At 44.5% G+C, this 12,814-nt stretch overlaps 1 protein-coding gene across 1 annotated transcript; it reads left to right on the top strand.

The window, feature by feature from the left end:
• The first annotated feature begins 4,211 nt into the window (after positions 1 to 4,211).
• NRSN1 (neurensin 1) lies at positions 4,212 to 12,656 on the top strand. Its single transcript, XM_050322282.1, has 3 exons — positions 4,212 to 4,507; positions 9,894 to 10,091; positions 11,093 to 12,656. Exons 2-3 carry the CDS (start codon positions 9,903 to 9,905, stop codon positions 11,489 to 11,491), a joined length of 588 nt encoding a protein of 195 aa, XP_050178239.1. The 5' UTR covers positions 4,212 to 4,507; positions 9,894 to 9,902; the 3' UTR covers positions 11,492 to 12,656.
• Positions 12,657 to 12,814: the final 158 nt, after the last annotated feature.

Genomic DNA, 12,814 nt, shown 5'->3' on the forward strand with positions numbered 1-12,814 from the left:
TCTCAGACACTACCAGTGTTGTCCTTCCCATCTTTGCCATAAAATTCTGCTCACGTTTATTACACTATATTTATGTACTACCTTCACTCTGCCCTATTGTTAACACTTGTATTACACATAAAGGTATATGAGAGACCAACCACAGAGTAACTGCAATATAAACTTACAATGGCTGCTTTATAAAAGCCAACCAGTTCATCAAAAGCTGATAGGAAGCAGTATAATGACTTCTGAAACAGAAGATCAGACAGATAAAATATTAAGACACCAGAGGATTTTGAGAGCAGTTATTAATGCAATCCTTATGACACTCAGCATTTACAGTAGAGGTCAAGTTTTCAGTTGCTCCCATTTTCATGTGGGCACCAAAACACAGAAGAACTTGGCACATGGCATGTGAGGCAACTTTAGCAACCTCATCTATGGGAACAGAATGCACAGGCATGTGAGAGTTACCAAAAGACACTTTGGTTCAAACATTCTTCCTCACAGGCACCAGAGACAAGAGTAGAGCCTAAGTCACTCAAGCACAAGTAACTCACACATGTGGCAGCTACAGCTCAGCCCGCCCAGAAGCTCAGCTCCTGGCTGGTTGTCCCACTGGGAGCAGAGCAGTCTTAAAAGTCTTCCCTTGACAGGGGTGCTCAGCATGACATCTCCTCTTGAAAAAACTGAACTTCTTAGAATGACTTTGAACAGTTTCCCCTCACCTGCCCTTGACTTTGAATTACACTTCCCTTGAGAAATGAAATTTTAAAAATTAACCCAAGCTCCTAGGCATTGATCTTCATAGGCGGTATAATTTAAAACAACACAGCCGTCTAGCGGTAGTAGTAGCTGCTGCTGCAAATAAAATACTCTCTGCTGCAAACATTTGCTGTCCAACACTTGACACTTCTAGAAAATGGTGGGTTTGATATTTTGCTGTTTCATTTGTGTCTAAATTAAGGCTTTTTGCCTCTAAACCATGGAGACACACTGCATCTGCAAAGCTTATTTGGAAACAACCAGGCCTAAAGAGCAAGCAAGTTTCTTACCAAACTCTGGAAACACAAACATGATGAATGGAGGCAGTCTCTGAGTGAAGACGGGTCACTGAATCTTTTTTAATTCGTCCTGCCTATTCCTCTTTGCTCAGCATCCCCTCAGAGGCAAATGTTTGTTGCCTTGTGTGAGATTCCTGTTGTTGCCACATCTTCAATCATTTGTCTATGTGCATTTTGGATTACCCAGCTCCCAAATATTCCTGGTATTGTGATATTCAAATTCACCAGCACCATCAAGAATGAAAAAGAGAACTAACAATTCCTAGACCATATATTTTCAGGGTAAGATAGAAAAAAAGCACCTAGATTTATGATCTTCATTGTCAAGAAAGCATCTTCTGTATTTCTGGCTCAGGGGACAAGAACAAATCTATATACAAAGATGGTGATGGCAGAATATGACAAATTACCACAATTAATCATTTTTGCTAGCTAGAACATTCTGAACAAAGCACTGAGAAATGCAGCAATATCTGACAAACAGCTAGCCAAGTGCTGATTTCTGGACAATAGCAAAAGACAAATTACCTGAGATAAAACAGGAATGCAGCAGCTGGCAGTATCTGTCTAGAGTGTGACAGACACTTTCATTCATAAACCATGCTCTGTGTCAGAAGTATTGAAAAACTAAAATACTCTTTGTAATATACCCTCCTAGCCCTAGAATAGCACTACAGAACTGAACTGATCTCTGCCTTGTTGCCCCATTCCTCCCCAGTATTACTTGGCCACTCAAAAGGACCTTCTGAATGACAGAGAGGAAACCTGAGGAAACTCGAAGCCAGAAGAAGAGCAGACAGCTATTAGATATTAGTCCTGCTCCCTGTGGATCTATGTCAACTGAAGATTTTTCAGAAGTAGGAGTGTTATGGGCCTTGCTCTCCAAATGAAGGTGAGCCAGTCATTAGGAAGGTGAGGACAGGAAACTGTGTCAATTATGTCACTACAGTAGAACTATTCAGGCCACAGTTTTCCACAGCATGTGAAACAGAAGAAGAGCCTCTGGAATCTTGCCATCACCATTAAGCAAATAGGGGCAGACATCTGCAATTCAGTGAACAAGACTCTCATACCAACTGCTGCATTTTGCTACAAGAGAAATGCATTTCAGGGAAGCTGTAATTTCTCTGATTCAGCACAGGTTCCCAGAAGCTAACTAAGCTGTGTTGAACAAACCGGCTGATAAAATCACTTCAGCTCTCACTAAGAGAGAAGCCTGTAAACTCTATGGCAACCACCACCCACAGAAGTTCTTGAAAGGATGTTTTTCCTCAGCGTGCTCACTACTGTTCAATGCAAACCTGTAGGATATCAGGTGGAAGATAAGGAAAGCACTAGACTTGGGTTCCCTCTCCACAAGGGAAAAGAACCCAAACAAGTTAACAGCATCTACAGCCAGAGGTACAATACTGAACTTGCTCTCCATGCCATGACCAGTTAAAGCCCCCAGCATAAACACAGTCTACCTTTTGTGAAAGTTGAGTACTGAGGAAAGACTTAAATTTGGAAATTCCTTCATTTAACAGCAGCTGAGTCCCACCATGACCTGGTGTTCTAAAATGTATTTGCATTGATGTTACCTATTTCAAAGCTAAACAGGACATCTACACTCTTCTGTTCAATGGCTTTCATAACCAAACTCAGCTACACTTCAAGAACAGCTCTGATCTCAGGCTGAGTTTACAGCTTTCCTAATGCACTAAAAGTTCACTAATTATCAAAAAAAGTTCACATATTATCAATGGTTAACCTTCAGGATTTTTGCAGTTCACAGATCAATTTTTGCATTACTGCAAATGTTCCCATTGCTAAAATATTAATTTGTCTTGGTTAGCTGAGCATATAATTTCAGTGTCAGGAAACAAAACTGTACTGGGCCAACGCAGGTATTTCATGTTCCTTTTATTTATTGCTTTTGTCAGTAGGTAAATAATCAAAAGAACAGTAGGTAAATAATCAAAAGAAGCTTTGTTAACAGAGGGATCACATAAATTAATTGCTTTTTCTACAGAAGACATCTTCCTAATCTGAGATAAAGCAGCATTCAGTCATAACTGTGATACTACACGTAAATCTGGTGCTAACCTTACTGGATAATCAATCACAGAATCTCTTTTAAAACTGATACTCCATCTGGCTTTTCACTCATTTATCACTTCACTGTATTTCCTGGTTTTTCATGAAGTTTAATACTTGCTATGTGCTGTGAGCTGGAGTATGCTCATGCTACTCACTGAATAGTGCACTGCTGAGGAAGTAACTGTGCTCAGGTCAGGGGAACCACTTTTGGAATTACTCATTGCCTGATACAGGACAGGCATAGCAGTTTTGGATGGACAGGATGAAATCCAGTGAAACCAGCATTTCTTCCTCCAGATGTAATCCCTTCCTTGCTCTTTTTTTAATAGCTATTTTTATGATTCCTAGTTTGCAATTGTCCAAACTTACTGTTGTCATCAAATGCAGGGTCTTTTCAAAGGAGCTCACGCTATTAATGAAACCAATGCTCTCACCTTCTTCTTCACGTTATAGTGAGTTAAGCCCTTTAAAAATACCTTGCTTTTTGGCTAATACTACCCCATTTTGCCTTACTGCCCTTCCACTTGTTCTGCATGCAGCAATACTCTTATTTTCATGCGTTATTTCAGTACACACAGGGATACGACTCTTTAGCACTCTTGCCCTTCACATTCTCATTATTTTTTCAGAGGAATCACATATTGGATACACTGCAGCATCTCCAGCTCTTAGTGCCTTGTCATGCTCTCTAACTAGCTTCCATCAACTCCCCAAACTTGCTTTCTTGAAATCTTTTCCCACTGAACCACCAGCCTGTTGCTATCAGGACAGACCCCAGGCGCTCGGCTCTGAGCCTCACTCTCCTGTGGAGTCCCTCTGGGTCTCCTGCTAAGCGATCCATTTCCCCAACCACCCTTTCCCCCAGATCTCAGCGCCTTGCCCTTGGCAGGACACTTTCCTGTCGTGCCCATCCTCTCGGCCGGACAAACAGCGTCGAGCCCCCGCTGTTTTCGGTGCCGGTTCAAAGGCGGTGGGGGCGGGGAGGCGACCAGCCGCCTCTGCCCCCGACACGCGGGGAGGACGCCCCGGTGACCTTGGCGTGCACACCTGCGGGCCTGCCCGGCCTGGGGAGCGGCCCCGGCCGGAGGGACCCGAATCCCGGCAGCCGGGGAGCGGCGGGTTCCCCCCCTCCCCGTTCCCTGGGCAGGCGCCCGAGGCGGGGGCGGCGGGCCAGCGGGGCCCGGCGCCGGTCCGCGCCCGGCGGCGGCGGCGGCTCAGTGCGCAGGCACGGCGCGGGAGCGAGCGGCGCTCCGGGCCCTACATAATACGTGGTGTCTGGGGCCAGCGCGGCGCAGAGCGGAGATGGGACCGGGGCGGGAGGGCCGCAGCTAGCGCCGCCGCCAAGGGGGCTCGCCGGCCGAGGGCAGCGGCAGGAGGGACAGGTAAAGCCGCGGGCGGCGCCGGCCCGCTCGGCTAACGTGGGGACTCGGCAGCTCGGCGGGCGCGGTGGGGGGCTCTCTCCTGCGACCGCCGGCGCGGAGCATCCCGCGGAGGGCAGCGGCCGTGCGGCGGGGGACGGGAGGTACAGCGGCGCCCCGGCTTTGCCGCCGGGCTGGGGGAGTGCGGCTCTCCCGGGGGAGGCTGGTGCAGCGCTGCCCCGTGCGCTGCGGGGCAGGGTCAGGGTCAGCCGGGCCGGGCTCCCCTCTGTCCCCGGGGCATCACCGGCCGGGAGGGTCGCGGGCGCTGCGGGATTCTCCCGCTCCGACCGAGAAGCGGGAGAAGGAGAGCATCCCGCTCCGGCCCCTGGCGGCTGCGGAGCGGGCGGTGCCGCCCGCCGGGGCACGGGAGAAGGCGCTGCTCGCCCGCACGGCCCCCGCACCCCCTCGCCGTGCTTGGCAGGGGTGCAGAATTCGCGCCCTGGAGGGCAGCCGTGCAGCCCGTCCGTGCTCAGAGGAGCGGCAGCAGGTGCCTACGGCCATGGCATGCCCGTGGCAGCGCCGCAGCCTCCTGCGAGCGCAGGGAGCCGGGCGGGAGCCGCGGCGGCGGGAGGGCAGCAGGGCAGGAGCAGCCTGGGAGAGTGCCGGGAGCTGGGGTTGACAGGGAGCTGAGGAGGCCACCGAAGGGCCACCTCGGATACTGCTGTAGAAGACGGGTTATTTGTTGCGGTGTTCACCCTTCGCAGGGATGTCGCTTTCTGTAGGTAAGGACTGCAAACGTGGTCCTCTGAACAGAAGGGTCAAAGTATCTAAATCTGATAGATTTAGGATACTTCTTCACCTGTGCCAGCCGTCAGCGTTTGTGGCTTGCATTCAGAGGCTGTGTGGTGTCACAGAGCAATGGCACATCCTTATTTCCTTTTGTTCTGCTTTTCAAATGCCAGTTCCTTGCATTTTTATTTTTTTAAAATGTGTTCAATCGTTCCATAAGGCAGCAAAGTAGTTGGAAAATTTATTGGGTAATTTTTCATAGGGCTAGCTCGTCTTTTAATCTGTCTGTTCACCAATCCAGTCACATCTCCCCAGATTAGCAGGGAATAGTAAAGCTCAAAGTAAACAGGACAGCTTTCGCCATGGAAACAAAAGTTGCTAGAGGATGGATTGCTACTACGCAGTGCTCTGAAGCTGTGATCCTACATCCCACACGTTCCTAAGCACCTTGGGTTTAGGCACAGAAAAACTTAATGACTAAACCACTTCCTGTGGCCTGGATGCATGTTTTCAGCTCATGCATAACACAGATATGGGTAACAGCGACACTTGTTTTAGCAAAAGTTTCCCAACATTTCAGCTTTTAATTTCTCAGCCGTGAAGGCAAGACATGCAAATACACATCAACACTGCACAGATCATAGCTGCTGCAGTCTTTATTTGTCCAATGTAAAATTGATGCTTTGACAAAAGTTTCCTTCTTATTTGTGGAGAACTGTTTTCTCCCACCATACTCTGACTGTTTCAGTTCCTTTGCCCCATCTGTAAGTAGCAAGAACAACAGTATGTTTACATAGCAGCTGAGAGAGGAGACCATCCTAGGCCAAATTACCAGGATGCTTCATACAGGGCTGAGCACTCTTCTTTCTCTTCCCTCTAAAGGGCAAGTTATTTTGCAAAAGGTAGGAGGTTGCTTATAAGAGAAAGAGTCTAAACATCAAGAAAATGTTCAGTAGGACTAATATTATGCAGTGCTTGAAAAGAATTAATGATGCTGGCAGTCTTTTTTTTTCCCCCCTTCCATTTTAAAAGGTCATACTACTTGATGCTATCACAACTCTTTCAAGTAAAAGATAATTCTTTTGTTTTCTATTCCACCTCCCAGCTCTTATTTATCATTTTGCTCATATGGCTGACCAAAACCATCTATTAGCCTTTTAGATTGCTAAAGAAAAAGAATCTATGTGTCATATAAGTGATTCCAGGCTGTGTGGCCCTTCCAGGCAATTCTTTATCAAGCTGTTAGAAGCACTGCATCCTCCTTTTTATCGCTTGACTAAACCTACAGACAGTGCAGTGAATGTAAGATAGTGTTTATACAGCTTTCTGTCATGTCACATAGAATTTTTTTAAATAAATTACAATAACTAAAGTTGCTGGTTCAGACTCAGCAATGTGCTTCACCTGCTTTCTGAATGCTCCTGGTGGCAGCTGGAGTAATACAAGCAAGATTTGGCAGGCCGCATTATCTGGTTATGTTAATTCTGGTTCATCCTTGTGTTGACCTTACAGAGTCACACCTGGGGAAAATATCTCTCATTCTGCTCATTATATGATGCTAAATGATGTTTACCTGAATGACTGAAGTTGGCAAGGAGTTAAGCATAATTTATTTAAGGAGGTAGGGTTGATGTGAGAATAAAGATCTAAGTAAGGACATAAGAAAATGAGTCTCTGCAGAGCTTTGGTTGACCTCTTTATTCTCCTTTATTCTGCACTTTATTCTCCTTCTGATGTGGGAGATGGATTCCTTGCTTACTCATAGCTAAGAGACAGGTTGAGGGGTGTGGATGTAAAGTGAGCTTATCCTTGAGGTATAGGTGGTATGACCCTGTGTGTGAGAGCTGCGGTAGCTGTGGTAAACTACACCATATAAATGGTGTAAAGTAAGTGTTCAAAGCCTCATAGCATTGTAAAAAAGCACAACAGACTGTCCTGGTTTCGACTGGGACAGAGTTCATTTTTTTCACTGTAGCCAGTATAGTGCTGTGTTTTGGACTCAGTGTGAGAATAACATGATAACACACTGATGTTTTGGTTGTTGCTTAGGGCTTACTGTAAGCCAAGGACTTTCTCAGTGTATCGTGCTCTGTCAGGACAGCTGACATGAGCTGGCCAAAGGGATATTCCACAACGTAGAACTTCGTGCCCGGTATAGACACTGAGGGAGTTACCTGGAAGGGGACAATGGCAGTCTGAGGATGAAGTTTGGCATCGGTCAGCAGGTAGTGAGCAACTGTATTGTACATCACTTGTTTTTCTTGGGTTTTAGCTCTCCTTTTTTAATTTACTACTACTATTATTGTTATTATTATTATTATATTTTACTTTGTTTCAATTATTAAATTGCTCTCATCTCAATCTGCAAGCTTTACTTTTTATTCTGTTCCCTGTTTTACCACAATGGGTGTGGGGGCTGGAAGTGAGCGAGTGGCTGTGAGATGCTGAACTGCCAACTGGGCTTAAGCCATGACAGAAATGAATGTTTTTCAGTATATTAACTGTAGTTGGAAACATAAGTATTAGCTATGTACAACCTGACACAGGTTGGCCCAGGGGCCAGGCTCTCCCCGCTCACCTGGTGAGCAGCTGTTACTGCCCAGAAGTTTCCTGCTGTCTCAAGGTCTCTGTCCACCCTGCCTGTTCTTCTGCCTTGCCTGGGAAGGCCAGCAGCTTGAGCTCTCTCTGAAGGACACTGGTGCTGTACTATCAACAGAGAGCAAGCCCATCCACAGAGTCGGAGAGTGATTCTTTGGTTTCCTAAAGCTTTACAGTGGCTGAGGTGGAAAAGGGAAATCTGCAGGGGATTTAGAGTCAGTTTTGGGTTTAAAAAAGGGACTCTTGACAGAAGGTGTGCCTGGCACTAACCTTGTTGTTCTGCAAAGGTCAGCCACCAGCAATGTTCCCTCCAGCCCTTGGCAGGTCTCCCAGGAACATGTGGGCTACCTCCTTCCACTGGGTCATGACTTCTGCAGGAGCCTTCAAACCTCATCACAGGTTGTAGGAGAGATATTTTCAATTTTAAGATGTTGAGATCATGAAATTCCAGACTAAATGCATATTAGATATACAAAATAAATAAAACCCCAGGATAACTGATTTCTATAAAGAGGAAAAAGCAAATCCCTCTTTATTCTTGAGCCAAGAATGCAAACAGATTTCAAAAAGCTGGAAATTGACTGTTTATACCAGCAGTGATTTCAGAGCCAGCCAAGAGCTTAATTCAGGCTGTTGTGAGACACTGGATTATTATATTAATTATTGGCTCAGACCAACTCAAGTGTGTGTGTGTGGGGGGAAGGGACAGGCTGAGTTTCACGAAGGTGAGGTGGTACCCTGCCCTGGTGAATTTTTGGAGCCTTGTATATTTTTTAAGTAAAACCACTTTGATGAGCTTGGGGCTTGGGGTCCCCATCAATATTTTCTAGATTGTCCTTAATTTGAATGTACCACTGTTTGTTTTTTTTGCATATCCAGGTATTTCATACCCAGCAAGATCACCCACTCTCAAAGGGCAAAGATCTGAAGGACTGCAGAGTTGGGAGGTCCTAGCTTCCATGACCACATCAAAGCTTCCTCCCTCTAGGTGAAATTGCTGTGGCAAACTGATGGACTACTTGAAGCTCGTATAAATTGAGCCATGACATTCAGATGCAAGTTCCGATTAACACTTTCCTTTGGACTAAAGCTTTTTGAACTTCTTTAAAGAGAAGTCGGTCAGCTTTAGAGACATTGACCTATTGCTCAAGTTGTTTTTAGGGGCCAGTATTATTTCATTGAATTCAGTAGCATCACACCAGTGCAAGCAAGTTCAGGCCTTAGAGTTGCATAGTTAAATCCAGATTTTATGTCCCAGGAGAACTTCCATGGAGTGGAAAGAGTAGGAAACTTTGTTGGTAGTTTTTATAGCAGGCAGAATTCTGGTTTTATTGAGGTCAGCAGGAGCTTGGACATTGACTTCTCCAAGGAAGCAGTACTTTGCCATAAGTTTAATATTTCCCTATTGAGCAGATTGGTGCTCCTGTGGCATTCCATTTTTTTAACTATCCATATTTAAGTCCTATACTGCTTAAATCTGTCTAGGAATTAATTTGCCTCTGTTTTCCATGGCTGTAAATGGTATGTCAGTGTGTAGTCCTGCACTTCAGAAGCTAAGAGGGGAAAAAAAACCCAACACATTAAAAAAACCCAGCAGTTTGGAAAGTTCCTAAGGTTGCAAACTCCGGTTAAACAATAGAAGCAGTCTGGAGAAGAGGCAATATGAGTCCTTGAGATATGCTAGATTTTGTTACCTGGCATATTCTGCTTTTTTTGATCTCCATGGAAACACAGTAGCACGCTAGTGCAAAAGATGGGGAGTGAGCACCCTGTATATGGGAGGGAATGTTCCCTGCAGCACCTTTAGTCTTTCTGTGCCAAGACACTGAGTTCGTTGGGTTTGCTTAAGCTGAGTCATTGCATGCAACTCCACCTGGCTCATTTCTTGGTTTGGGAAAAAAAATTGAAAGAAAGGTCTCTCCCACACTGCTTTTTTTCGTGTCATCTAGAGAGTTTGCAGCGCCATTTCTGCTCTCCCGCCACACTGATAATGATCTGGGTTGCGTGACATCTCTCGTTGCAGGTAGGAAGGATGAGCTCCTATGCTGACATCTGTGGGTCCAAGCATGCGCAGGGCAACACCGAGGGAGGATACCAACGCTATGGAGTTCGGTCCTACCTGCATCAGTTTTATGAGGACTGCACAGCTTCAATTTGGGAGTATGAGGATGATTTTCAGATTCAGAGATCGCCTAGCAGGTGGAGCTCTGTATTCTGGAAGGTACTACCTGTTGCTTTTTACTGGAGAGAGAAACTCCCATTTCCAGACTTCCCCTGTGTAACTAAGGTTTTTAGTGTTTATCCAGAAAGGCCCTTTGTTGCTCAGTTTACCCAAGACCACCAAATAACTACGTCTGAAAGCAGGGCACTCTTACCAAGATACATCAGCTTCCAAGGCAGTTCTGGGGTCTTTGAATCCCTCTAGTTTGTCTGTCATAATGTCATTGAAACAGCAGGGTCTTGTCTTGGAACCCCACATGTATCTTAAAAGTGTAGTTTATCTCTGCTCTGCACCCACAGTAGTCCTGCCAGATGATTGGGAATAGGACTGGTAGGTTAAGAGCAGTAACTCTGTGGCTATGTGACTGAGGGATCAAGAAAATCAAAAGATCTCCATTAAGGTCAGGGAAGTTGACAGGGCTGAAGAACAGCAGAGTTTGGAAGGGGCCTGTGAGGCCATCCAGTCCCTTCCCACCCCCAGGGACATTCTGTGTCAACCAAATTTTGCACTTATACTTGAACTATGCTAATCTATGATCTGTTCATGGCAATAGCAACTTCCTTCTAATCCCTGCAAAGGAGTGACAGTTCATGAACTAAAAGCAAGTAGTGGATATGACACAGACTATCAGCAGGAACTGATCTGTTGGTGCTAACCACCAACTAAAGTTAAAGAAATAATCCATTATACAAAACTGGGGTTAAACTCTGATCTTCTCTCTGATGGGGCCTTTCAACATGAAGTGCTATTAGACGTATACTCCATTGTTTCCAGAAATTTCAGTAATTATATAAATACAAAGTGTAAAAAGACAGTTTTTTCATATATTCTAGTTCTAGTAGGGCCTCATGTGACCTAAGAGAAAAATACCAGCCTTCTCCTAGAAGAGAGAACTAAATTGGCAAGACACAGTGAAAGCTAAATGCCTCCTAGGAGCACTTACCAAGTAGAAATTGGAAAGACATATTAACTGGGGTTTTGTTTCTTTCTTTGTTTTCCAGGTCGGACTCATCTCCGGGACGGCTTTTATGCTGATAGGTGTAACGGTTCTTGTAGTGGGTTTTCTTGTGCCACCGAAAATCGAAGCTCTTGGGAAAGATGATTTTGTTGTTGTGGATACCCATGCCATTCAGTTTAATGGGTCCCTTGATATATGTAAGTTGGCAGGAGCGATCTTGTTTTGTGTTGGAGGGTCCACCGTGGCAGCATGTCTGCTGATGTCTGCTTTTGCTAAAAGTTACTCCAAAGAAGAGAAGTACCTCCAGCAAAGATTTAAGGAGAGAATAGCTGATATAAAAGCCCAGGCAAACCCAGTCACAAAAGCGCCAGCACCAGGAGAATCAAAGATACCTGTCACTTTGTCCAGAGTTCAAAATGTCCAACCTTTATCTGAAACCTGACCCTTTCCTTATGTTTTGTTCAGTCACTTTAACTGGAAAATACCAGCCTTGTTGGCATCAGTGCTAGTCAATGACAACATCCAGTGCTCTGCTATATAGTCACGCAGCTAATGGGGAAGCTGCTACAATAAAAATTTAGGATTGGGAAAAAAAAATTATATGATTAGACCTGTGACCAATGTATCAGTATATTTGAACATTTTAGTCTGTGTGGAACAAGTAAGTTCTTGCAACAATGATTAGGTGTTTAGTTTATCAGATTGCATCCCTGGAAAACCTAGGGTGCATTTATGACAACTGTACCAGGAACACCATACATCCCACTATTAAAGTTTAGAGGAGTTGGCTTTTTGTTTAATTTTCTTATTGCTTTAAAAATACTGTTTAGTCTTAGTTTTCCTGCCTGGTTCTGCTGTCTGGGAAGCCAAGATTCTGCCCTTGTAATTTGCACTTGTCCTCCTGTCACATGCTACGTACAGTCTGTATCAAAGTAATACTGCACAGGTAAAACATACTCACATAGTGAGTGCCCTTAATTTGATCCTGACACACGTCACTTCCCAGCAATGTTACTTTCTGGGAAAGGCAAGTTGTATTTCATCCTGAGTTGAAATTAACCTGTGCTAAGGTACCACTTCTGTCTTAGTCATTGCTGTATTAACAAAAACTACAAAATAAAGAGAAGGAATTCATATGGGAGGAGGAACATCATACTTGTATGTCTTTGGCTTGATAATGTTTCTTTCATTATGTCGTATTATGTTTGAGGCTCATACAAATTGTTTTAGTTTTTGATTAATAAATGTGGTTTGTAATAATGTCCAAGCCCTGTATTCTGTGAGTACATCGATGTCATATTAGATAACTTTAACATACATGTCTAAAGACATTTTGAAATGCTGTTTATATTTTTATAGAGGATAGAAAAACTTATGCTTAACCAGATACATTTGTGTAAATGCTTACCTAAAGATTTGTCCTTTCATGGAAGACCCCTAATTATTTTCCCACCCAGGGCAATTATTTCACTGTCCTCATCTATGGATTTAAATTAAACATATAAAGAAAGATGTGACATTTGTACTCTGACAATATGTGCCACCTTATAGTTCTGTCTATTTTTTGAATGGATTGAATAAAATTCTAGGCGTGAGCCAACCATGGATTTTGTGAAAAGTCTCTTTCTAGTCAAACAGGTTTCTCTTTAAATTTAATAACTCAGTTTGAAAGGAGAAATCAGCAGTTGAAACTCGCTGGTCTCTTAATGCAGTCTGTGTTTTCAGCTTTCAGAGATGAGGAAGCCACTTTGGTGCTAAATAAAAC

This window comes from Myiozetetes cayanensis, unplaced genomic scaffold, assembly GCF_022539395.1.
Source record: "Myiozetetes cayanensis isolate MyiCay16 unplaced genomic scaffold, myiCay2020 scf1, whole genome shotgun sequence".
Taxonomy (NCBI): Eukaryota; Metazoa; Chordata; class Aves; order Passeriformes; family Tyrannidae; genus Myiozetetes; species Myiozetetes cayanensis.